The sequence below is a fragment of the Ranitomeya imitator genome, chromosome 8 (genome assembly GCF_032444005.1).
Source record: "Ranitomeya imitator isolate aRanImi1 chromosome 8, aRanImi1.pri, whole genome shotgun sequence".
Lineage (NCBI taxonomy): Eukaryota > Metazoa > Chordata > Amphibia > Anura > Dendrobatidae > Ranitomeya > Ranitomeya imitator.
The window spans coordinates 9052255-9079577 of NC_091289.1; the positions used below are offsets into that span (position 1 = coordinate 9052255).

General features: G+C 50.0%; 1 protein-coding gene across 2 annotated transcripts in view; it reads right to left on the minus strand.

The window, feature by feature from the left end:
• The window catches only part of SRGAP3 (SLIT-ROBO Rho GTPase activating protein 3), a 105741-nt gene extending 91582 nt beyond the window's left edge, over positions 1–14159 (minus strand). Inside the window, exon 1 of one of the 2 annotated variants that reach the window (XM_069736209.1) lies at positions 13852–14159. In XM_069736209.1, coding sequence (XP_069592310.1) covers positions 13852–13909 — 58 coding nt within the window. In that variant the 5' untranslated portion in view covers positions 13910–14159. The remainder of the gene's footprint in view (positions 1–13851) is intronic. The other variant, XM_069736208.1, reaches the window with a different exon arrangement.
• Between the last annotated feature and the right edge of the window lie 13164 nt (positions 14160–27323).

Genomic DNA, 27323 nt, shown 5'->3' on the forward strand with positions numbered 1-27323 from the left:
AATTAGCACTCTACCCTGCTCTCAATACAGCTCTGTACTTAGCACTCTATACAGCTCTGTAATTAGCACTCTACACAGCACTCAATACAGCTCTGTAATTAGCACTCTACACAGCACTCAATACAGCTCTGTACTTAGCACTCTACCCTGCACTCTATACAGCTCTGTATTTAGCACTCTACACAACACTCTACACAGCTCTGTATTTAGCACTCTACCCTGCTCTCAATACAGCTCTGTACTTAGCACTCTACACAGCTCTGTATTTAGCACTCTACCCTGCTCTCAATACAGCATTCTACTGGAGCTAGAAGTCCACACTGACATAACTTGTATTACTGTTTGTATGAATGCAATCTGGGGACGGCATAATCTTTGAGGCCACGTGAGACCCCCACCTCCAGGCTTTGTTGGCCTACCCTCATCGCCCCTATAAGTTGGGTCTGTTCATGTCTACAGCAATATACAGACTTTCTGCCTATATCTGAGACTCAGAGAGCCGAGTGCCAACCAGTGTGTGAGCTATAATGTCGCCATATTGGTTGTCAGCCATATAGATAAGAGCTCCAAACAACCTCATATAGGAGAAGAGCCCTAAGGCTATATTCACACTTTGCGGATTTTGCTGCGGATCCGCAGCGGATTTGACCGCTGCGGATCCGCAGCAGTTTCCCATGAGTTTACATTTCAATGTAAACCTATGGGAAACAAAAAACGCTGTGCACATGCTGCAGAAAAATCCGCGCGGAAACGCTGCGGATTACATTCCGCAGCATGTCACTTCTTTTCTGCGGATTTTCAGCTGCTCCAATAGAAAACTGCAGTTGAAAATCCGCAGAAGAAAACGCAGTAAAAACCGCGATAAATCCGCAGTAAAAACCGCGATGGGTTTTCACTGCGGATTTTGCAATTCCGCTGCGGAAAAATCCGCAGTGGAATCTGCAAAGTGTGCACATAGCCTGAATGTTACAGACCCCGTCTGGGAAAAACAGAGTGGGGGCGATTGTGCCACATTCTTGGTCCATTATCCTCTGTACCGTGTTCTCTCCGGGCCGGATATTAGAGATGGCAGAGCTTCGGCCCCCGCTCTATCCATAATCCTCGCCGTCGCACATTCTCCTCTCCGAAATCTAGGAAAGGATTTGCATATTTAGCGTCGCTGTTCAAAGCGTTGCGATGCCGGATCTGATCTGCGCAGTAAGAGCAGACCTCAGTGATGCTCCACAAGGGGGGACAATAGGAGCCGTCCGCATTCTCCCCCCAGTCCTGGAGTAAAATCCCATTCTGGGAAAGCTGGGTGAGAAGCAATATGGCCGCCCATGGGTCTCACAGGGGTCATCACCAAACAGCACAATCACCCCTTGCTGGGGTCCTTGTACACAAGCAGACCCCCGCTCCGCACTCACGTCTCCATTTACCCTATTGCCTTGTGCCCTGTAGATATTTCCCGCTGCCATATATGAGCTTTTATAGGACTAGAAGCCCCATGAAGATTCCACAGCGCAAGTGATCAATTAGGGGGCTGGGAAGATGGCGACTGTAACAGGGGCCCTCCGCTGGGCCCCATAAAGAGGCTCTCCTGTCCTGTCCTGTCAGTCTTAGTCTGGTTGGGCTGTTCCTCTCCTATTCCTCCTGGAAATGACTAAAACTGACAACCGGGAGCTACTATTCTTTCTGTCAAATGGGTCCCAGCACATTCTATCAAGTGGAAGTAGAAGCGTCTACAATAAATAACTCCATATGCTGTCAGCAAGCAGAGATCTTGAAACCAGTGAGGAATTGTATCACAGAAAACCCGAATCATTGTAGCATTTGCACCTTTTTTGTGAAGTCCTGGGAGTTTTTCGCTTCTTTTTATTCACCTGTGAATTTTTCTCTCTTTTTCTGTTATTGTGGGTAGGGATTGGGGTTTCCAGATATTTTCGGCTGAGTCATCAATTTTGACCTTTTAAAATGTCGCAAAAAAAAAAAGCCCTCTAGTGCTGAAATAGGTTTTCGTACTTTTTTTCCTGTAAAATTTGATACATTTTAGTGGAAAGTGACTTATTACACTAAAATGTTGCAAACAAGGTTAAAGACAAAACTAAAAAGTATTATGGATTTTGTGCAATATTCATGAACCCGCGTGCGCTATGATGAAGAATTTGGCACAAAAATAACAAAAAAACACGAGAAGCGACTTTAAAAAAAAAAAAAAACACGAATGATATATTTGGACAAAGTTGCAGAACTTTTCTTTAGAGATTCATTTCCATAAACCCAGAAATCCTCGTTAATGATCTTCTGGTCACAGAAAGGAACCGACAGATGGACAAGGACAACTCTCCCCACCATTGTCTGCCAGCTCAGGAGGGGGAGGGGAGGCATCCATAGGTGCTGGGACCGTATTCAGGGGAGACAGGGGAAGAATTTCTAATCTCCAAATTCCGACATAAAGTTCAGATCCCAGCTGTGAACTTTCTTCATAACTCGGGGGGCTCAGATGAGGGGAGATCTTATTGTAGCCACTAATGAAGCTCCTCAGAACGTGCAGCAGCGATCACTGGGGGTCCGCTCATCAATGATCCAACACGCCGCGTTACCCAGTCAACCGGAGAAACTTTCTGTCACCATAGCGACTCCGTAATGAGGGTCCTGAAGCTGAAAGTCCATGGAAAGTTTTTCTAATATTCTATTCAGCCATGTCCAGGGTATATTGGCGGGTTGACAGCCCCCACAGCCCACTTCTGAGCAGATAGAAAATACACTGTGACACAAAGTGACATCATCCTGCATTAGGTGTCAGTCATTACTGCAGTGCCGGTGTAAGAGGCCAGAATATACCCCGTCCCAGACTATGCCCGGGGTTAATGTGGCCTAGGCCAGAGTATACCCCTCCAGGCCAGAATATACCCCATCCCAGTCTATACCCGGGGTTAATGTGGCCTAGGCCAGGATATACCCCTCCAGGCCAAAATATACCCCGTCCCAGTCTATGCCCGGGGTTAATGTGGCCTAGGCCAGAATATACCCCTCCAGGCCAGAATATACCCCGTCCCAGTCTATGCCCCGGGTTAATGTGGCCTAGGTCAGAGTATACCCCTCCAGGCCAGAATATACCCCGTCCCAGTCTATGCCCGGGGTTAATGTGGCCTAGGCCAGAATATACCCCTCCAGGCCAGAATATACCCCGTCCCAGTCTATGCCCGGGGTTAATGTGGCCTAGGCCAGAATATACCCCTCCAGGCCAGAATATACCTCGTCCCAGTCTATGCGCGGGGTTAATGTGGCCTAGGCCAGAGTATACCCATCAGGCCAGAATATCCCCCGTCCCAGACTATGCCCGGGGTTAATGTGGCCTACGTCAGAATATACCCCGTCCCAGACTATGCCCGGGGTTAATGTGGCCTAGGTCAGAGTATACCCCTCCAGGCCAGAATATCCCCCGTCCCAGTCTATGCCCGGGGTTAATGTGGCCTAGGCCAGAGTATACCCCTCCAGGCCAGAATATGCCCCGTCCCAGACTATGCCCGGGGTTAATGTGGCCTAGGTCAGAGTATACCCCTCCAGGCCAGAATATACCCCGTCCCAGACTATGCCTGGGGTTAATGTGGTCTAGGCCAGAATATACCCCTTCAGGCCAGAATAGACCCCGTCTCAGTCTATGCCCGGGGTTAATGTGGCCTAGGCCAGAATATACCCCTCCAGGCCAGAATATACCTCGTCCCAGCCTATGCCGGGGTTAATGTGGCCTAGGCCAGAGTATACCCCTCCAGGCCAAAATATACCCCGTCCCAGTCTATGCCCGGGGTTAATGTGGCCTAGGCCAGAGTATACTCCTCCAGGCCAGAATATACCCCGTTCCAGACTATGCCCGGGGTTAATGTGGCCTAGGCCAGAGTATACCCCTCCAGGCCAGAATATACCCTGTCCCAGACTATGCCCGGGGTTAATGTGGCCTAGGCCAGAGTATACCCCTCCAGGCCAAAATATACCCCATCCCAGTCTATGCCCGGGGTTAATGTGGCTTAGGCCAGAGTATACTCCTCCAGGCCAGAATATACCCCATCCCAGACTGTGCCCGGGGTTAATGTGGCCTAGGCCAGAGTATACCCCTCCAGACCAGAATATACCCCATCCCAGACTATGCCCGGGGTTAATGTGGCCTAGGCCAGAGTATACTCCTCCAGGCCAGAATATACCCCATCCCAGACTATGCCCGGGGTTAATGTGGCCTAGGCCAGAGTATACTCCTCCAGGCCAGAATATACCCCATCCCAGACTGTGCCTGGGGTTAATGTGGCCTAGGCCAGAGTATACCCCTCCAGGCCAGAATATACCCCATCCCAGTCTATGCCCGGGGTTAATGCGGCCTAGGCCAGAGTATACCCATCAGGCCAGAATATACCCTGTCCCAGTGTATACCCGGGGTTAATGTGGCCTAGGCCAGAGTATACCCATCAGGCCAGAATATACCCCGTCCCAGACTATGCCCGGGGTTAATGTGGCCTACGTCAGAGTATACCCCTCCAGGCCAGAATATACCCCGTCCCAGACTATGCCCGGGGTTAATGTGGCCTAGTTCAGAGTATACCCCTCCAGGCCAGAATATCCCCCGTCCCAGTCTATGCCCGGGGTTAATGTGGCCTAGGCCACAGTATACCCCTCCAGGCCAGAATATGCCCCGTCCCAGACTATGCCCGGGGTTAATGTGGCCTAGGCCAGAGTATACCCCTTCAGGCCAGAATAGACCCCGTCCCAGTCTATGCCCGGGGTTAATGTGGCCTAGGCCAGAATATACCCCTCCAGGCCATAATATACCTCGTCCCAGCCTATGCCGGGGTTAATGTGGCCTAGGCCAGAATGTACCCCTCCAGGCCAGGATATACCCCGTCCCAGACTATGCCCGGGGTTAATGTGGCCTAGGTCAGAGTATACCCCTCCAGGCCAGAATATACCCCGTCCCAGTCTATGCCCGGGGTTAATGTGGCCTAGGCCAGGATATACCCCTCCAGGCCAAAATATACCCCGTCCCAGTCTATGCCCGGGGTTAATGTGGCCTAGGCCAGAGTATACCCCTCCAGGCCAAAATATACCCCGTCCCAGTCTATGCCCGGGGTTAATGTGGCCTAGGCCAGAGTATACTCCTCCAGGCCAGAATATACCCCGTTCCAGACTATGCCCGGGGTTAATGTGGCCTAGGCCAGAGTATACCCCTCCAGGCCAGAATATACCCCGTCCCAGACTATGCCCGGGGTTAATGTGGCCTAGGTCAGAGTATACCCCTCCAGGCCAGAATATCCCCTGTCCCAGTCTATGCCCGGGGTTAATGTGGCCTAGGCCAGAGTATACCCCTCCAGGCCAGAATATGCCCCGTCCCAGACTATGCCCGGGGTTAATGTGGCCTAGGTCAGAGTATACCCCTCCAGGCCAGAATATACCCCGTCCCAGACTATGCCCGGGGTTAATGTGGCCTAGGCCAGAATATACCCCTTCAGGCCAGAATAGACCCCGTCCCAGTCTATGCCCGGGGTTAATGTGGCCTAGGCCAGAATATACCCCTCCAGGCCAGAATATACCTCGTCCCAGCCTATGCCGGGGTTAATGTGGCCTAGGCCAGAATGTACCCCTCCAGGCCAGGATATACCCCGTCCCAGACTATGCCCGGGGTTAATGTGGCCTAGGTCAGAGTATACCCCTCCAGGCCAGAATATACCCCGTCCCAGTCTATGCCCGGGGTTAATGTGGCCTAGGCCAGGATATACCCCTCCAGGCCAAAATATACCCCGTCCCAGTCTATGCCCGGGGTTAATGTGGCCTAGGCCAGGATATACCCCTCCAGGCCAAAATATACCCCGTCCCAGTCTATGCCCGGGGTTAATGTGGCCTAGGCCAGAGTATACCCCTCCAGGCCAAAATATACCCCGTCCCAGTCTATGCCCGGGGTTAATGTGGCCTAGGCCAGAGTATACTCCTCCAGGCCAGAATATACCCCGTTCCAGACTATGCCCGGGGTTAATGTGGCCTAGGCCAGAGTATACCCCTCCAGGCCAAAATATACCCCGTCCCAGTCTATGCCCGGGGTTAATGTGGCCTAGGCCAGAGTATACTCCTCCAGGCCAGAATATACCCCATCCCAGACTGTGCCCGGGGTTAATGTGGCCTAGGCCAGAGTATACCCCTCCAGACCAGAATATACCCCATCCCAGACTATGCCCGGGGTTAATGTGGCCTAGGCCAGAGTATACTCCTCCAGGCCAGAATATACCCCATCACAGACTGTGCCCGGGGTTAATGTGGCCTAGGCCAGAATATACCCCATCCCAGTCTATGCCCGGGGTTAATGTGGCCTAGGCCAGAGTATACCCATCAGGCCAGAATATACCCTGTGCCAGTGTATACCCGGGGTTAATGTGGCCTAGGCCAGGATATACCCCTCCAGGCCAAAATATACCCCGTCCCAGTCTATGCCCGGGGTTAATGTGGCCTAGGCCAGGATATACCCCTCCAGGCCAAAATATACCCCGTCCCAGTCTATGCCCGGGGTTAATGTGGCTTAGGCCAGAGTATACCCCTCCAGGCCAGAATATACCCCCCTTGGACAACCATGGCGTACATATAAAACCAAAGGTGATGGGAACTGCTACTTCCGGGCCATCAGCTACATCCTGACAGAACAGAGGACAATCACTCCCTTCTCAGAGATAAAGTCATCCACCGCATGAAAACTGCCATGACAAAAAAGACAGGACTACTTGAGTCAAGATGTGACTGAATCTGTGAACACCTCTGGCATCTCTCGTAATGGAGTCTGGGCAACTGATGCAGAGATCATGGCCACAGCGAATCTGTTGAATTGCGACATTGTCATCCACACAAATGTCGGTGACTCCATGGATTGGTTGACATCCCGCAAACTTTAATCTGCAGTCAACAACAGAGCAGGCACTTTATCCTGAAAATAAGCAGGATCATATTAATGTATCAGTGTTTGCCTTTAACCGTTTATATTGTAGCAAGGACTTGCTAGTCTACAGTAAGGCCATGGATAAAAAGTCGCATGCAACAAGTCGCCGTGTGTCCCTGCCCTAAAGGTCCCAATACACCGGGCAACTATTATGTGATTTGGGTGGGTGATCAGGAAAAACACCAAAATTTGGGCCTGGAGGGGTATACTCTGGCCTAGGACACTTTAACACCGGGCATAGTCTGGGACGGGGTATATTCTGGTCTGGAGGGATATATTCTGGCCTAGGACACTTTAACCCCGGGCATAGTCTGGGACGGGGTATATTCTGGCCTGGAGGGATATATTCTGGCCTAGGACACTTTAACCCTGGGCATAGTCTGGGACGGGGTATATTCTGGCCTGGAGGGGTATATTCTGGCCTAGGACACTTTAACCCCGGGCATAGTCTGGGACAGGGTATATTCTGGTCTGGAGGGATATATTCTGGCCTAGGACACTTTAACCCCGGGCATAGTCTGGGACGGGGTATATTCTGGCCTGGAGGGGTATAATGTGGTCCAGGACACTTTAACCCCGGGCATAGTCTGGGACGGGGTATATTCTGGCCTGGAGGGGTATATTCTGGCCTAGGACACTTTAACCCCGGGCATAGTCTGGGACGGGGTATATTCTGGCCTAGGACACTTTAACACCGGGCATAGTCTGGGACGGGGTATATTCTGGCCTGGAGGGATATATTCTGGCCTAGGACACTTTAACACCGGGCATAGTCTGGGACGGGGTATATTCTGGCCTGGAGGGGTATCATGTGGTCCAGGACACTTTAACCCCAGGCATAGTCTGGGACGGGGTATATTCTGGCCTGGAGGGGTATATTCTGGCCTAGGACACTTTAACACCGGGCATAGTCTGGGACGGGGTATATTCTGGCCTGGAGGGGTATCATGTGGTCCAGGACACTTTAACACCGGGCATAGTCTGGGACGGGGTATATTCTGGCCTGGAGGGGTATATTCTGGCCTAGGACACTTTAACCCCGGGCATAGTCTGGGACGGGGTATAGTCTGGCCTGGAGGGGTATAATGTGGTCCAGGACACTTTAACCCCGGGCATAGTCTGGGACGGGGTATAGTCTGGCCTGGAGGGGTATAATGTGGTCCAGGACACTTTAACCCCGGGCATAGTCTGGGACGGGGTATAGTCTGGCCTGGAGGGGTATAATGTGGTCCAGGACACTTTAACCCCGGGCATAGTCTGGGACGGGGTATATTCTGGCAGCGGCATTACATTCATGAGCCATGCAATAAGTTTGGGATGCAGAAGAGGGGATGTCATGACCATAGATCAAAATATATCTAGGAAACAGGGCTCCATGGAGGTAACAAGTCACCCAGTATCTCCTTCTCCCCAACCCGGGAAATGGGACTAAAGACTATAATATTAGGAGATGTCTCCGGAAGGAAATGTCCGCGGCAGGTAAGACGTTCAATACCGCAATACAGAGCAAAATGGAGGACGGGGGAGAAGAGCGCGCCGCTACATGAGATACAGGATAACATCTGCTCGCTGCTGGGAAAGAACAGAGACATTCTGCAGAAAAATGGAAAATCCCCAGGAAATAATATTCTTCACCAGCCCCCAGAATTCCCACCTGGCAGTAGAAGAGACCCCTAGATTAAGGCTATGTGCACACGTTGCAGATTTGACTGGAATTTTCTGTGGAGATTCTGAATTTCTTGGCAGAAAACGCAGGTCAGAATCTGCGCCTTTTTTTTGGTCTGTGCACACGTTGCAGATTTTTGAGCAGATTTCTTTCTTTTTTCCCCCCTGCAGATTTCTATTATGGAATGGGTGCAGAAACGCAGCAGATCTGCACAAAGAATTGACGTGGTCCTTTTTTGAATCTGCTGCGTTTTCTGTGCGGATTTTTCCACACCATCGCAACATTTTTTTTTTTTGCCATTGATTTACATTGTACTGTAAAACGCTTGCAGAGTTTCTGAGCGGAAAAAAAGCTGCAGTTCTGCAGGAAATCTGCAACGTGTGCACATACCCTTATACTTACGGGGAATGGTATAACTTCATGGAGCGATACCCCACAGTACTGTCCCCCATACATTGTCCAAAATTCAAGCAGTGCTGCAGAGTAAAGTAAGGGGGAGGGAAAAAAGTATACACATCAATCCATGGTGTATAAATTCTAGTGCGACTATTCCCTCTCCCCTATACTTTACACTGCAGTACTGCATGTAAGCAAATCAGTAGATGAGCTGCTAACCTGAAGAAGCTGTACTGAAGGGTAAAGTATAGGGGAATGAGAATATCACCTCATCTACTGAATTTTTGCTTATATGCAGCAGCCAATCTAAACAAGCAGCACTGCGGTGTAAAGTATCGGGGAGAGGGAATAGTCGGCTAATCTGCTGTACTAGAATGTATACACCGCAGCCCACCAGGACAATTAGTGAGAGAAATGTCTGCGGACCTTATGCCTATCCATAGCAGCCAGTTGGAACAGGCAGTGCTGCACTATAAAGCATGGCAGCACAAAACAGTTGCATATTATTTATTATATACAGCTAATAATCCAGACTCTGACAATCTGCACCTGTCTGGATCCATTGATGCCGCATTTTTTTTTTTTTGCAGTAGAGACACCAAGGCCTTCTGCTGCCATATAAAAGCTAAACCTGTATCTGCGGCCCCCTCCTCCCGGGCAGAGACCATCAACTAAAAGCGGAATTATTCGTCCCTCGGGCTCCAGCTCTGGAGATACATACAAATGAATCAGCCGCCAACGAGAGCGTCCTGCAGATTGTCCACAGGCTGCGCTAATGCGTCTGGCCCGCGCCTCATTAGTATTGATTAAGCCACAAAATAGCTGCATGCCCCCTGGACCAGGGACGGGGCCCCCCTCTAATGTTTGAGAGCCCCCACAATCCAGAGAATGAGGGGATCCCCAGGGTTTGGGGAGAGACGCACCAAACCTCCATATTCAGGTGGCTGGAAGGTGTAAGAACCTCTGGTCTGAACACGGCTTCTCCCATCCCGAAGCGACGATGATGTCGGCTCTGTCTTATAAAGCTTCTGGGCCAAGACTGAAATTCTCACCGAGACTGATGACAAGTTAAAGGGGCTGTCTGGTGCCTGGAGCCCCTTTCAGGTGATGTTTGGAGGGGCTGAGATGTCAGCCCAGTTCTGGAACACTACATGTGCCAGGCAATGCATGGTGTGAACACTCACTGATAATAATGGATGACACTGTCGGTCATCGCTCCCAATACTCCCACCACAAGCAGTGATCGCATAGGATAAGGGTCTATGTGATGATATAGCGCCCCCTTTAATGGAACCATTAGACGTATAAATATCTGCGTAGTTTGTGTCCAAACAGACCAAAAACTTGTGTGTAAATGGTAAAAGGAGTCCGTCAGCGCAAACTGAGCATATACACTAAGCACCCAGACGTGTAGGGGACATTGCCCCCATAAGAATCGCTCCAATCACTGCCTCCTCTGCAGAATCTGAAGGTCAGTCACTTATGCTAATTAGGTGCCCAGTGCAATCTGGGTGTGTCCGAGGAGTTCTGCACCATTCGTCCCCGCCTCCGTTACGTATGATTGACAGCACCAGATTTTCTGCACACAAAAAAGGCGACACTACATGGACCGCGGCCTAATACTGTGTTCCCACGATGAATTTTTGGTGACGTTTTTACATCAAGAACTCACCAACAGCTCATCATGGGGACATTGTGTTATTAGGCGTCGAGTCAAGATTCGCTGATTATCGGCACGTGGGAAAACACTCGTTCATTGAGCGCTTGGATCGTTCCTGCCTGCATTAAAATCATTGTTCTTGGCAGCACATTGCCCTGTGTAATCTGGAGATGTGCTGCCGATTACATGATGTTCCCGGCGGGCGGAACTAACGTATTCCTGATCTTTCTGTGCACAGAGAGCTCTGGTCTGAACAGGTGCCAGAAGATCGGCAGTCGTTCAATGGCTGCAGTCAGGACCGACTAAGGCTACGTTCACATTAGCGTTGCGCCGCTGTTGCGTCGGCGACGCAGCGGCGACGCGCCCCTATGTTTAACATAGGGGACGCGTGCGTTTTTTGGGTGGCGTTTTTCGCCACGTGCGTCGTTTCCGACGCTAGCATCGGACGCAAGAAAATGCAACAAGTTGCATTTTCTGTGCGTCCGATTTTCGTCAAAAACGACGCACGCGTCGCAAAACGCGCGCGTTTTTGCGCGCGTTTGCGCGCGTTTTAACATGCGTCGCGCGTTGCGTCGCCGACGCAGGGCGGCGCAACGCTAATGTGAACGTAGCCTAAATGGGCCCAAACTCGGGCCAATGTCAGCACTTGTGAGACTGGTCCAGACCAATCCGATTGGTCTGAGACCTGTGTGTGTTCCCATTATAAGACTATAAGGTCGGGGGAGCGCCGCTCATGCATGACATTGGAATATAGTGCGCTAACATAACACACTTCTTACAAAGCACGGTCACTAGATGCCCTGTAATAACTTGTAGCTATGCAGCAAAATCCCTTCAATTCAGCATCTAATCATCCCACGTCCTCATACACCCAGGTGGTCCAGGGTCTGCCACCCGCCTCGGGGGCTCAGCCCTTCTACAAATCTGGGTTTGTTGTCAGACACCAGCCCGGGTTGAGAATAGCGAAGTCGGCACCAGACGATATTAGATCAATCTTATTTCACAGCACAAGGTAAAATTCCAAACACAATGACCGTTCCTGGAGCAAACGTCCTTCTACGTGATAGAGGCACTAGTGGGGGGCTTATCTGGGCCAGTATTCATGGGGGTCTGGAGGTGCAATGACGATTCACAGGGGAAGGCCTGGACCCCTCCTCGGACTCCCTCCTTCTCACATTGTATTCCGTCTTTGCTTCTTGGCGAGTCGCTTCTCTTTCCTAGAGCCGTTGTAGTTTCATCTGCCAATTTCTGCCCACGCATGTGACCGCTGCGCTGTATCATTTAGATGTTACTCAGGAAGAACTAATGATAGAGAGACAACCGGGGGAAAAAAAACCACCCCGAACCCCCCAAACATATCCTTTCCGGAATCATCAGCTTCTGACAATATTTAGTCATATACGACTCTGTATAAACTGTGTGACAACCAATATAACCGCGATATGGATTCTGTGGAGGTTGTCACTCGCCTGTGGAGGTTGTCACTCGCTTCTCTGGCGATCTGAACGACAGATACATCACAGATCCATTCATCGCTCTTATCGAGGGACATCAGAACATGCAGGGGACAATCTCTGAGGACCTGACCCGGCTTCTGTTTCTCTTATCCTAATTTTTATGTTACACTTCATAAGAGCCTCAATAACAAAGGTAGATGAGTTACTAGATAGCAGCTTTAAATGCAAAGATTTTGCTCAATTTAGAATCAAGATTCGTTTCAAGTCTTCAGATTCCCCAGCAGACGGCAATGGGACTGGTCACACCCAATTTCCATTGACCTCCATGGAGTATGACGGTCATGGTCACGCGGTCGGCAGATTTCCATTGGAGCACCAGTGTTGCAACGCAGCTCTGGCATTGTAAGAGTTAACACTCAGCTGGTGCAAAACGCGCGTCGGGGTCTCGCAGTTTGCACTGGAACAGTAAGTGACCTATAAGGGAGAGATTCGCTGCATCGTCTTTATCTTCTATGAGCAGTTACTTATCTGTATCAGTAAGTGGTTATGTTATAGGTTCATGTACTGAAATTATGTAACACCTATAGATCTATTTATTTATTCACTGTTCAGTAAATATTTACTCAATTACTTCTCTACTTGCACCTAATGTTTCATTGCCCGTTGTGATTCCTACACTGCCTTTGTGGTGCTGTACAATGTTCAGCTTTTTTTCTGAATCATTATTGATAGATATAATACGATTTATTAAAGATTGATCATATTTTCACTTTTCGCCTCACTGACAGGAGTAGTTAACACTAGTCTGTCTGTGTTTGGGCCTACAGAGAATCAAGTGCTGTCAGGAATCCATATAAGACATTTCATCTATGACACCTTCATGTGATACATTGTATCACCCTGCAGGTCACATGACACAGCACTGCAGGCATGGGAACAAGTAGCAGAAATACACAGAAATGAGTAAAGTATTCGCCTGCAGCCATGGTCAGATGATGTTCCCTCCATACTGACTGTGAATAACAGGCAGTGCACGGGTGTGGCGTCAAATATTGTGCTGCACACAAGTCTGGGGATAGTGTTACACTGTGACATGTTCCCAGCTGATGTATATACAGGAGATATAGGATACACAGAACCAGGGATACAATGCAGACTGGGGATGGGCGCTAAGATGGCACTGCCTAGCTCTGTAACATGACCCAACTGCCTGAGCAAGGGAAGGTGCCTAGCTCCTCCATAAGGCACACACAATATACAATAAAGGTGGGCAGGAGGTTATAGGCTGGGGTGGAGGAGGGGGCTTCTGTGGGGTTGGAGGGGGAGCAGGGAAAGTTTGTGGTCTGGAGCTGAGCCAAGTTGAGGGAATAATAGCAGAGGTGGAGGGATGAGCAGGCACCAGACATTATAATAATAATCTTTATTATAGGGTCTGTACAGGGCTGCTGGACAATGACCATACAGGCTATTACTGCTGCAGCTGCGCCTGCCCTGGGTGCACACTGGATTCTGCAGCCTTTTTTATGGCACTGACCTCCTAGTTTGCTGCATTGCAGCCCAGACTCAGACATCACAAGTGCAATGGCACAGGGATGCCCAAACCTGACTGCTGGGGGCTGGCGATGGACCCAGAGTAACAGCGCAGGGAGGGTGGCACTGGCTGCAGGGAGGGTGGCACTGGCTGCAGGGATGGGAACGCTGCCCGGGCAGAGCAGGGAGCACTCACCTTTCACCTGGTTCTCATAGTCAGCGATGATCTCCTTGTCCTTCTTGAACCTGGACATGATGCTGCCCGGCTGGGTGCCCGGTGCCCAGTGTTGGCTCCCTGAGAATCAGTGCACTGGATCCCCGGGAGATCCCCCTCCACCCAGCTGGGGAGATCACCTGCAGAGCCGCCCGGCACACATGGGGCTCAGCATCGCTCTGCACCGGGCTCTGCACGGATTGTTTTCCTTTTCGCCTTCTTTCTTTTCTTGCTGCTGCTGCAGGGTTGAATTGAGGCTGCACGTCAGCGGCTCCTCCCAGCTCCTCCACAACAGATCTGCTGCTGCTGCTGGACACCCAGTGCACACTCCCAGCAGCCTGCCAGACACTGCATTGCCCTGCCTGATCACTGCATCATCATCACCACTGCATGCAAATAGTGCATCATTAGCTCCATCACTGCATCATCTCCATCACTGCATCATTATCTCCATCACTGCATGCATTTACTGCATCATCATCTCCATCACTGCATCATCATCTCCATCACTGCATCATTATCTCCATCACTGCATCATTATCTCCACTGCATACAATTACTGCATCATTATCTCCATCACTGCATGCAAATACTGCATCATCTCCATCAATTTACTGCATCATTATCTCCATCACTGCATACAATTACTGCATCATTAGGCTACTTTCACACTGGCGTTTTTTTTTTATACGTCACAATGCATCGTTTAGGGGAAAAAACACATCCTGCAAAGTTGTTTGCAGGATGCGTTTTTGCCCCATAGAGTTACATTACCGACGCATTGCGACGTATTGACACACGTCGCAACCATCTTGCGTCGGTTGCGCTGTGTTGTGGCGGACCGCCAGGAGCAAAAAACGTTAAATGTAACGTTTTTTGCAGCCGACGGACCGCTTTTTCTGACCACGCATGCGCGGCCGGAACTCCGCCCCCACCTCCCCGCACCTCACAATGGGGCAGCGGATGCGCCGGAGAAATGCATCCGCTGCACCCGTTGTGCGGCACAACAAACGCTAGCGTCGGAATCTCGTCCAGACGCACTGCGACGGGCCGAATCCAACGCTAGTGTGAAAGTAGCCTTAGCTCCATTACTGCATCATTAGCTCCATCACTGCATCATCTCCATCACTGCATCATTATCTCCATCACTGCATACAATTACTGCATCATTATCTCCATCAATTTACGGCATCATTTGCTCCATCTCTGCATGCAAATTACTGCATCATTATCTCCATCACTGCATACAATTACTGCATCATTAGCTCCGTCACTGCATCATCTCCATCACTGCATGCATTTACTGCATCATTATCTACATCAGTGCATACAATTACTGCATCATTATCTCCATCACTGCATGCATTTACAGCATCATTATCTCCATCACTGCATCATTATCTCCATCACTGCATCATCTCCATCACTGCATGCTTACTGCATCATCATCTACATCACTGCATCATTATCTCCATCACTGCATGCATTTACTGCATCATCATCTACATCACTGCATCATCATCTACATCACTGCATCATCATCTACATCACTGCATCATTATCTCCATCACTGCATCATCTCCATCACTGCATGCTTACTGCATCATCATCTACATCACTGCATCATTATCTCCATCACTGCATGCATTTACTGCATCATCATCTACATCACTGCATAATTATCTCCATCACTGCATGCATTTACTGCATCATTATCTCCATCACTGCATCATTATCTCCATTACTGCATACAATTACTGCATCATTATCTCCATCACTGCATGCAATTGCTGCATCATTATTTCCACCACTTGATCCTGTTACTGCATTATTTCCATCACTGCATCATCATCTGATTCCCTGCTTACAGTTACTGCATCATTCTCTCAGTCACTGCATGTAGCCAACTCTCCCATCTATCCAGTCACCTCATGCTCTTCTGCTTTGTCATCTCCAGTCGCTGCATCCTTTTTCATGGTCAGTGGTTCCCTCACTCCTCTGCATGGATTGCATGTAAACCTGTAGTCAGTGCATGCTTATGTGCATCCTGTTCTCCCATACCTCCTCTTACTGCATGCAGTTTCTGCATCCTTCTGCAGTTGCCCCAGCCTCCTCTCCTCTATAACAATGCCTTCTCATCTCCAGCATTTATTGCATCATCCCTAATTATTGCATCCTTTTCTGCCATCACTGCTTTCCTCACTCATTCACTACATTTTCCTTCTCACTCACTGCATGCATTTACTGCATCCACATCTCCAACACTGCATCCAGTCCTTGTAGTTCCCCCCTTTATGTGCAGTCACTGCATTCTCCTCTCCAGTGACTGCATGCACCCCCCTGGTCACTGCACTTATATGCAGCCTGTGCTCCCCATTCTCCACCCCCACTGCTTCCTTCTATGCAGCAGCTCCTGGCAGACACTGCAGCCCCCATCTGGACCACCTGCAGTCACTGCTTTCTTTCCTCCTATACCTCAGTCCTGTCTGCTCCTCAGTCATTTGCAGCAATGTTGTTACTGGCACAACCCACCACACAGCAACTGTGAATCTGGCAGCACTGGGAGTAGTATGAATCAGGCCCAATTTGGCAGCATCACCAGCCTTGTGTTGCCTGATATTTCTGTCACTGTGAAGTTTTATTGACTAAACTTCCCAGACCAGAAGGTTTCTCTGCCTCTGGGTGCAAACAACATCATTCACTGACAGCAAACTGAGACCTAGAAACCTATCACAGTGAATGTGAACATATACCAATAATTATTGCTAATTCATTAGATAATCGGTGATGCACAGTTTCTGACACACAGCTCCAAATCCCCTGCTCCTTTCATACAGCCAAAATGTACCTAGCATTTTTCTACCTATATTCTCCTGTAGGGGGAGCTGATTGCATATGGGTTTATTATTGAAGTCTGCGACTTGCTTGAATCTATATAAATGGAGCTCCCCCTAGTGGTGGCTGCAGACAGAATATTATCATGTATCTCTGTATACAGGGAGCTCCCCCTAGTGGTGACTGCAGACAGAATCTTATCATGTAACTCTGTATACAGGGAGCTCCCCCTAGTGGTGACTGCAGACAGGATCTTATCATGTATCTCTGTATACAGGGAGCTCCCCCTAGTGGTGACTGCAGACAGGATCTTATCATGTATCTCTGTATACAGGGAGCTCCCCCTAGTGGTGGCTGCAGACAGGATCTTATCATGTATCTCTGTATACAGGGAGCTCCCCCTAGTGGTGACTGCAGACAGAATCTTATCATGTATCTCTGTATACAGGGAGCTCCCCCTAGTGGTGACTGCAGACAGGATCTTATCATGTAACTCTGTATACAGGGAGCTCCCCCTAGTGGTGACTGCAGACAGGATCTTATCATGTATCTCTGTATACAGGGAGCTCCTCCTAGTGGTGACTGCAGACAGAATCTTATCATGTATCTCTGTATACAGGGAGCTCCCCCTAGTGGTGACTGAAGACAGGATCTTATCATGTATCTCTGTATACAGGGAGCTCCCCCTAGTGGTGGCTGCAGACAGAATCTTATCATGTATCTCGTACACAGGGAGCTCCCCCTAGTGGTGACTGCAGACAGGATCTTATCATGTATCTCTGTAGACAGGGAGCTCCCCCTAGTGGTGACAGCAGACAGGATCTTATCATGTATCTCTGTATACAGGGAGCTCCCCCTAGTGGTGACTGCAGACAGAATCTTATCATGTATCTCTGTATACAGGGAGCTCCCCCTAGTGGTGACTGCAGACAGAATCTTATCATGTATCTCTGTATACAGGGAGCTCCCCCTAGTGATGGCTGCAGACAGGATCTTATCATGTATCTCTGTATACAGGGAGCTCCCCCTAGTGGTGGCTGCAGACAGGATCTTATCATGTATCTCTGTATACAGGGAGCTCCCCCTAGTGGTGACTGCAGACAGGATCTTATCATGTATCTCTGTATACAGGGAGCTCCCCCTAGTGGTGACTGCAGACAGGATCTTATCATGTATCTCTGTATACAGGGAGCTCCTCCTAGTGGTGACTGCAGACAGGATCTTATCATGTATCTCTGTATACAGGGAGCTCCCCCTAGTGGTGGCTGCAGACAGAATCTTATCATGTATCTCTGTATACAGGGAGCTCCTCCTAGTGGTGACTGCAGACAGGATCTTATTATGTATCTCTGTATACAGGGAGCTCCCCCTAGTGGTGACTGCAGACAGAATCTTATCATGTATCTCTGTATACAGGGAGCTCCCCCTAGTGGTGACTGCAGACAGAATCTTATCATGTATCTCTGTACACAGGGAGCTCCCCCTAGTGGTGACTGCAGACAGAATCTTATCATGTATCTCTGTACACAGGGAGCTCCCCCTAGTGGTGACTGCAGACAGAATCTTATCATGTATCTCTGTATACAGGGAGCTCCCCCTAGTGGTGGCTGCAGACAGGATCTTATCATGTATCTCTGTATACAGGGAGCTCCCCCTAGTGGTGACTGCAGACAGAATCTTATCATGTATCTCTGTACACAGGGAGCTCCCCCTAGTGGTGGCTGCAGACTGACAGCATTTAGTCATATATCTTTATGGCTATTTGAAGAAAATAAGTGTTCCCGCTCTGGAGCTTCTTTATCTGTATATCATTATAGGTGGTGAACATTACGCATGTACATTGGTACCATGTGTTACGCTGTGCTGTTCCACTGTTTCAGTGGATGGTGCACGTCAGCCGTGTGACCCAAGCTGTTTATTTTGGACGCTCGGCGAGCTCAGGATTTCACTGGAATACGTTGAGCGTAAAGTGGAATTTACAGCAGAGCCAGTGAATGAGCCGAGACCCATCCAAAGGTTGCAGATGTTTCCTGGGGTTTCGGAATTTAGGTCGGGCCTGGAGACGGATCCGAGTGAGTGAAGCAGCGATATTGGCTGCATCCCGAGAGCATGGAGAAAAGCAGAATAATGCGGGGTAATAAGTGCAAGTGGCTCCCTGGAGGGCTGACGGGATGGTGAATGTCCACAAGAATAGGACTGTGACGTAGCCGAACACTCCACACCTGTAGGCCTGCTGAGCCACTGTATCTAAGCCATTATCTGTGATACGGTCTGTGTACCTCAGCTTATCATATGTGCTAATAAGCCTGTATGTCTAAGCGTATCTAAGCCTTGGTGAGTGATACAGTCTGGAGATCCCCGCAGCACTACAGCCCCCATCATGTGCTGTTACTGATGGTCAGACGTCCCGGGAAGCTTGCTGTCAGTGAATGGAGTCATGAATGAGTTTAATTGTTTCCTCATTTTGATGCTGGATGATGCATCGTGCGGTGAGAAATAAATGCTGAGAACACCAACACAAAGTGCTCATTCTGTGCCGGGGACTGGCTCAGCCAGGCCCGCAATAATAAGTCATTGAGGCAACAGACAAGGAACTGGGGATGCATGCTAATGTCATGGCTCAGGAGCGAGGAGACGACGCAGGGCCCAGATCCCTGCGCTGTGATCTACTATGGAGGGATCTATAGGGTTTTATGTAATGGGGTATTCCTATTGTATAAAGTCTTGATCAATCACCACATATTTTGGGGGGTCCTCCACCCGTCTGTACGTAAAGGAGCTGCAGCATCGGCTGCATTCACTGCGTTTCCTTCCCAGCAGCGCTCCGTCCACCCGCAGTGCAGAAAACTGCAGAAACAGCAATGATAATCCGGGGCCTATGTGTCCATAACTGTTTCAATATCTCTGCTTGCTGTCAAGTGGGGAATATTTTCCAGAGGCTGAAAACATCTGCATAGAGTGAGAGCTGAGAGTTTCTTACACTTGCACCCAGTCTGGATAATCATGGACTTCAGACTGATACATTGTTCCTGCACTGATACACTGTAACAAAATATCAGCACAGGAGGGATTTGTACTGTTGATGTGTTTCTCTCACAGAGGATTGTACCACCGACTCAGGGACGGGTCTGTGCAAGTTTCCGCCGGTAGATAAGAACGCTCCCACTGACAGCAAGCAGAGATCCGGGCAATGGTGACAATTTAAAGCACAAGAATTAGTAGAATCTTGCAGAATTTTTTTATTATGTTCCTACAGATAGAAACTTCACGTTATCAGTCAGTGTGGGGGATGGGTTATAAAGGTTTGTGCATTACTCTATGGGTCCGGATCGCCCCTTTCGCAGTCACGTCTCTGATTTCGGCAGTTTGTCGGTTTCCTCCTCCAGGGTTCATACGACTCATTCTCTATAGCTGGACCCCGGCTGTGAGACCATTATGTAATCTGTTTGAGGGTCATTGCCCCCCGATATGGGGTCTGAAGCCAGCTCCCCCCTTGTCTGGCGGCCCCGGTCACTTCTCTGCTTTTCACAGAGACTTTCCCTTTCCTCCAGCTTCCAGCAATGACCGTGATTGAGGGCAAATCGGAGAAAGTGGAGTTAAAGGGGAATCAAATACATTCATTTTGATGGATGTTCCCTTCCCAGATCAGTCCCCTCTGCCTTTATTATCCAGATCTTATTTTTTACTGCATGTTATGCCACATATATGGGGCTGACAACCAATATGGCTGCTAGTACAGAGCAACTGCAGGTTGTCATCCAGCTTTTCATCCTGATGATGGTAATTCTGACTTTATACACCCAGATCACGGGAAATCAAAGCACATTTGTTCTTCAGGTCCTGGTAAGACGCATGACAGCATGGCAATCATAGGAGGAAGGGGAGAGGCCGAGCTGATGGCTCGGTTCACATTGCGTTTTAATGTGAGCGCTAGCGGACAGCGTTGCACGGCGAAATTAACGCCGTGCAACGCGTCCGTTAGCGCTCCCATTGCCCGCAATGTTAAAGCGCATTGCTAGCGCGTGTCATTTTCGGCACGCGCTAGCGATGTGCTGTTCTTTTGTAGCGCGCCTCGGACGTTGCTTGCAGCGTCCGCGGCGGGCCCGAGGTCCGTTCCGTTCGGGGATCTGCGAGAGCGGGGACGTTTAACGCGACCCCGAAAAAGACATTGCGTTAGCGCAACCCGCTAGCGCTTAGCGCTAAACGGGTTGCACTAACGCAGTGTGACCCCAAAGTCTGATCTGGGGTGGGGTCTTATTATATAGGGCCTGGTCTGGAGTCTGAATTAATTTAGGGGTCTGGTTTGGGGGTCTTATTATATAGGGCCTGGTCTGGAGTCTGAATTAATTTAGGGGTCTGGTCTGGAGTCTGAATTAATTTAGGGGTCTGGTCTGGAGTCTGAATTAATTTAGGGGTCTGGTTTGGGGGTCTTATTATATAGGGTCTGGTCTGGAGTCTGAATTAATTTAGGGGTCTGGTCTGGAGTCTGAATTAATTTAGGGGTCTGGTCTGGAGTCTGAATTAATTTAGGGGTCTGGTCTGGAGTCTGAATTAATTTAGGGGTCTGGTTTGGGGGTCTGAATTAATTTAGGGGTCTGGTTTGGGGTCTGAATTAAAGCGGCTGCACCAAGGATATTTACTATAGATATGATAGTGGATAACTATATCTGGGGATCCAATTGCTGAGACCCCCAATGATTGTGAAAATCAGTGTCCCGTAGTAATGGAGCGGAGGTCCAGCACTCTGTTGTCTAAGGTACGGTCATGAATTGCCAAGTCACATTGTTGGGGTCAGGGGGGTCCCAACAATCGGCTCCCCGAGCAATCAATCATTTATTCCCTACCCCCCTATTCTTTGGGGTTATCCTATATACTTGCTACATCCCCATTAATGTAGGGGTCTCGTTTAGGGTCTGCATTAGTTAGAAGTCTGGTCTGATGTCATAATTTAAGGGTCTGAGCCCATGACCTAATCTGCCATTGCTGACAACCCCGGTGTGGTCTGTCCCGGCAGTATAGATGGTTGTCACCGAGCTTTTCCTGGAGCAGATACAAATAACATTCTATTATTTCTGGAAAGTGAAGGATGTGGAAGCTTCAGATATGGCCGGCACCTGCTCCATATCCAGTGCACCCAGCTTGCCCCCCACCCTGTCCTTCGCCCGCTGCCCCCTCCTCACGCTCGCCCTCATTGATCTGCCTCCGGGCCATGGCAGGGGCCTGGGAAGTTGTGATTGTGCAGTACTGAGCACATAGTGTCCCCATTGTCCGGCAGCAGCAGTAATTCAGCGCTGCTTCTATCTCCCCCCCCCCCCGGTCGCCCCCATTATAACTGGGCATTCAGAGGAATCGCAGTCCCATAGGGTGGGGCGGGGGGCTAAGCCTTTTCTGTATAGGGAATCATTCAAGTGTTAGAGCCCCTTCTCCACCCAGCAGCTGAGATGCTCTGTAGTATCACGGGGTGTGATGGAGTTTTGCAGGGGGGCTGCGTACACGGCCCCTTCCCAATTAAACAAAGCCCCCCCTCCGCTGTTTAGAATTCTTAAAGGGGCTGATCAGGGCAGAAGAGCATAATCCTTGTATAATGGAAAGCCCTGCAACTTTCTACTATGCTACGTGTTTCAATCCATCACCATTTTCAAGACCTCTGCTTGCTGTGAGGGATATGGTAACATTAACCGTTCCCAAATCTGAAAACTGATTCTCTGAGCTGAAAACGGAGGCACAAATCTTCTGTCCTATATTTACCTACACTGATACATTGTAACAAATCTCAGCTGACACGTGACCATAGCTGATACAGTCCTGCATTAGATAGTAAGGACGGCTGGACAACGACTGTATCTGGGGTGGGTCTATCGGGCCGCGGTCACACCGATCCAGTATATTTGACTCCTGCCCAATGTAATGGCCAAATAACACCGTGCAATAAGCGTCATATAACGGATGGATCCACCTTGTGGCCACTGCAGGTATTACATGTATTGTAAGGTGATCAAAATGTGACTATTCCCAGAACTGAAAGTTATCCCCTACCTATAGTATAGGACTTAGTAATCATAAGGGATCTGCCCGCTGGGACCCTGAGTAGTAGGAAGTGGTCCCTTTAAGAGCCACAAGGACCCTTTACAGTGGCATAACTTGAAACTCATGGGCCCCGATGCGAAAGCTCCAACGGGACCCCCGAATATTTTAAATCTTTAATAGCAATAGTCTTTTTCTATAGATCAAAGTGACTTTTAGGGCCCCCTAGGCTCCAGGGCCCGGGTGCGATTGCAGAGGCAGGGTAGCGGCTCTGACGAGAAAATGCGGTGCTGGAGCATCAAAAGGGCCGTGTCCCGAATGTGCGGACCTGCCCCTGGGTATCCCCTAAGCCCCAGCGGTGGCCACACACCGGCCACGTGCCTGCTCTGCTTTACTTCTTCCTGCTAAAATGTCAAACAGCCAAATGGACCCCAATACAGACAATAAGGTCTGTTTGGGTTCATCGTGGGACAGAATCAATAACGGCACAGAAACTCCAGTGTGAAGGCAAACTCTGCAAAGAGCAGATATTAACCATGAGGGATGGAAACGGTTAACAGTATTTGCTGCAGACGAATTTGTGATCTTTTACGAGCAAAGTGTGGCTGTCTACGATTTATCGATGGAGGAGGAAAAAAAGGGAAATGTGGATCTAACGTGAAGGGCAGTAATAAAAAAAAAAAATCAGGACAAAAATCTGTTTACAGCTGGACGCACCTCAAAATGAGTCAGCCCCCAATATGATCGCTGGTGCAATGTGAAGATCCTGGACCCCTATGCAAAATCTGCAAGAGACCCCTACGGTGCCAGGCCAGGGGGGACACAGCGACTTCCTCCCCTCTGGAAGAAAAATGGACATGGAAGAAAACGTCTGCGTTCTCGTCTTGGGATAATGGAGAGTTCTCCAAGGAGAGGGACCGGTGAGGGGATGAAAGAAGCGGAGTCAAGGGAAGCGGGGTCGAGGGGATGAGAGAAGTGGGATCCAGGGGCGGGGATGAGAGAAGCGGGATCCAGGGGCGGGGATGAAAGAAGCGGGGTCAAGGGAAGCAGGGTCGAGGGGATGAGAGAAGCGGGATCCAGGGGCGGGGATGAAAGAAGCGGAGTCAAGGGAAGCGGGGCCGAGGGGATGAGAGAAGCGGGATCCAGGGGCGGGGATGAAAGAAGCGGGGTCAAGGGAAGCGGGGTCGAGGGGATGAGAGAAGCGGGATCCAGGGGCGGGAATGAAAGAAGCGGGGTCGAGGGGATGAAAGAAGCGGGGTCGAGGGAAGCGGGGCCGAGGGGATGAGAGAAGCGGGATCCAGGGGCGGGGATGAAAGAAGCGGGGTCAAGGGAAGTGGGGTCGAGGGGATGAGAGAAGCGGGATCCAGGGGCGGGGATGAAAGAAGCGGGGTCAAGGGAAGCGGGGTCGAGGGGATGAGAGAAGCGGGATTTAGGGGCGGGGATGAAAGAAGCGGGGTCAAGGGAAGCGGGGATGAGAGAAGCGGGATCCAGGGGCGGGGATGAAAGAAGCGGAGTCAAGGGAAGCGGGGCCGAGGGGATGAGAGAAGCGGGATCCAGGGGCGGGGATGAAAGAAGCGGGGTCAAGGGAAGCGGGGTCGAGGGGATGAGAGAAGCGGGATCCAGGGGCGGGGATGAAAGAAGCGGGGTCAAGGGAAGCGGGGTCGAGGGGATGAGAGAAGCGGGATCCAGGGGCGGGGATGAAAGAAGCGGGGTCAAGGGAAGCGGGGTCGAGGGGATGAGAGAAGCGGGATCCAGGGGCGGGAATGAAAGAAGCGGGGTCGAGGGGATGAAAGAAGCGGGGTCGAGGGGATGAGAGAAGCGGGATCCAGGGGCGGGGATGAAAGAAGCGGGGTCGAGGGGATGAAAGAAGCGGGGTCGAGGGGATGAGAGAAGCGGGATCCAGGGGCAGGGATGAAAGAAGCGGGGTCGAGGGGATGAAAGAAGCGGGGTCGAGGGGATGAGAGAAGCGGGATCCAGGGGCGGGGATGAAAGAAGCGGGGTCGAGGGGATGAAAGAAGCGGGGTCGAGGGGATGAGAGAAGCGGGATGAAAGAAGCGGGGTCGAGGGGATGAGAGAAGCGGGATCCAGGGGCAGGGATGAAAGAAGCGGGGTCGAGGGGATGAGAGAAGCGGGATCCAGGGGCGGGGATGAAAGAAGCGGGGTCGAGGGAAGCGGGGATGAGAGAAGTGGGGTCGAGGGGTGCGGGGATGAGAGAAGTGGGGTCGAGGGGAGCGGGGATGAGAGAAGTGGGGTCGAGGGGAGCGGGGATGAGAGAAGTGGGGTCGAGGGAAGCGGGGATGAGAGAAGTGGGGGTCCAGGGGAGTGGAATGAGAAAAGAGGGGTAGACGGGAGCGGGGATGAGAGAAGTGGGGTCGAGGGGAGCGGGGATGAGAGAAGTGGGGTCGAGGGGAGCGGGGATGAGAGAAGTGGGGTCGAGGGGAGCGGGGATGAGAGAAGTGGGGTCGAGGGAAGCGGGGATGAGAGAAGTGGGGGTCCAGGGGAGTGGAATGAGAAAAGAGGGGTAGACGGGAGCGGGGATGAGAGAAGTGGGGGTCCAGGGGAGTGGGGATGAAAGAATTGGGGTCAAGGACAGCGAGCTCAAGGGGATGAGAGAAGTGAGGTCGAGGGGAGCGGGAATGAGAGAAGCGGGGGTTAAGGGGAGTGGGGATGAGAGAAGCGGGGTCCAGGGGAGCGGGATGATAGAGGCACGCCCCCGAGTCTGACTATGGACTTTTCCCAAGTGAATCCATCCTCTCATTATGAGACACATCTGCTCCACATCTGCTCCGTTTTACAACCTCTCCAGGTGAATGTTGCCGCATGTTCTCACCGACCGACCGCTGCGGGTGTAGGAATGTGGTATGGAAAGCAGCACAATACACGACTGTACACAGCACACATGCACCTCTTCAAGGACAGCGGGGCCCAGCTCAGAGTATAGTGTGCACTGGATACAAGGTAGCAAACTCTCAGCTGTGATAAGTATTAGTGTAAGAAAAATGTTTCCATTCAAGAAGAGATCTTGAAAATCATAGGAAAGGGCCTCAGTCATTATTGCATTTCTGACTTTTTTTTTTCCCTACGTTTTTGGTGTTTTACGCCAGTTTTTCATTTGTGCCTAATTTTTCTTTTAATTTGCGCCTTTTTTAAAGTCACTTTTTAAATTGCTCTCCTTTTTTTGTACGTACGCCATTGTGGGTGAAGCTTGGGGTTGCCAGATGTTTTTGGCTGATTCATCATCTAAGACTTTTCAAAAAGTTTCTCATTTTTGCCCATAAATCCTCCAGTCCCCATCGTCCTCCCAGAGTGATTTTATGTAGGACAGAAATTCTAGTACAATTTTTGCACTAATAAAAATTACAACGACAAAAATAAATATGACTTTTACTCTTTGCAAGACCCAAGAGCCGCGTACGCTTTTGAAGAATTAAAACACAAAAAAAAAATAATGCAAAACTAAAAAGAAAAGTGACCAAAAAAAATGGAAATGATGAATCGGAGCCAGAAAGTTTATAAAACTTTAATATGTTCCACGATTTAACACTTGGGGTGCGTTCAAACAGCGGTTTGTTTTTCTTAGATTTTGGAACATACCTGCATTTAAAAAAAAAAAAAAAATCCAAAAATTTGTAAAAAAAAACAAACATCTCAAAAGAAGCGAGTTTTATTTTTCCATCTGGCTGCCGAATTTTTGGTTTAAAAAAAAAAAAGGAAAAAAACCCACCAGGAAGGTCTCAGCTTTATAAACTTGCAATGTGAATCTGCTCTTAGAATTTTGTTTGTGTTTTTTACTTACATTTTTTGGCAATTTGTGTCCAGATGTTAGGCGGAGGTCTTCAGTGCAGTATAAAGCACGCGACATATAATGGAGGACACCTTTGATTGGCGCCGCGCCGTTGTACTGGTAGTATAATGCCATATTTTTATGTAAACCAGGCTTTTTGCCTCTTTTCTATCGGCCTCGCCAGTTTTCTGACAATTGGGTGGGGTTTACCAGGAGGGCGGAGCCTCCATGTACAGACACATGTACTGTCATTGACACCGTGTAATGGAAATGTGCGCCAACTCTGATTTCTGAAGAGGTTTGGGCTTTTCAATCCCAGGTTGGGGCGATCGGACCCCCAATCTGCCCCTCACCAGGGGGGTCAGCATCATTAAGAGTGGTTGCTATGGAGGCGAATAATTCGGCACATACCAGACGACCCCTGTAAGCCCGTATCTCAGTGTTACCCCTATGACACGGGGTGTGCGTCACGGTCATTAGTGGTCTCCGCATTCCTTCCATTACTGGTCCCCCCCTTCTCGAGCTCGATGACGGTCATAGAGCCATCTGGAATAATGGCGGCATTGTCACCGCCGCTCATTACCACATTCCAGCTGGGTGGTTAAAGAAAACCCTCGTCACGCAGAGAGGGTCTCGCGTCCCACACAAATGTCTGTCATGTAATCTGAGGTGCCGTGATGGGGCGGCCATTGTTACAAGAAATTAAATGGAGGTATGACAAGTGTGACCCGGTCGTGGGGGTCCGCCATGCGAAGTACAGGCCTTGTGACCCTCGGTGACCAATCAGGGCTCAGCTTTCATTTTCTAAACT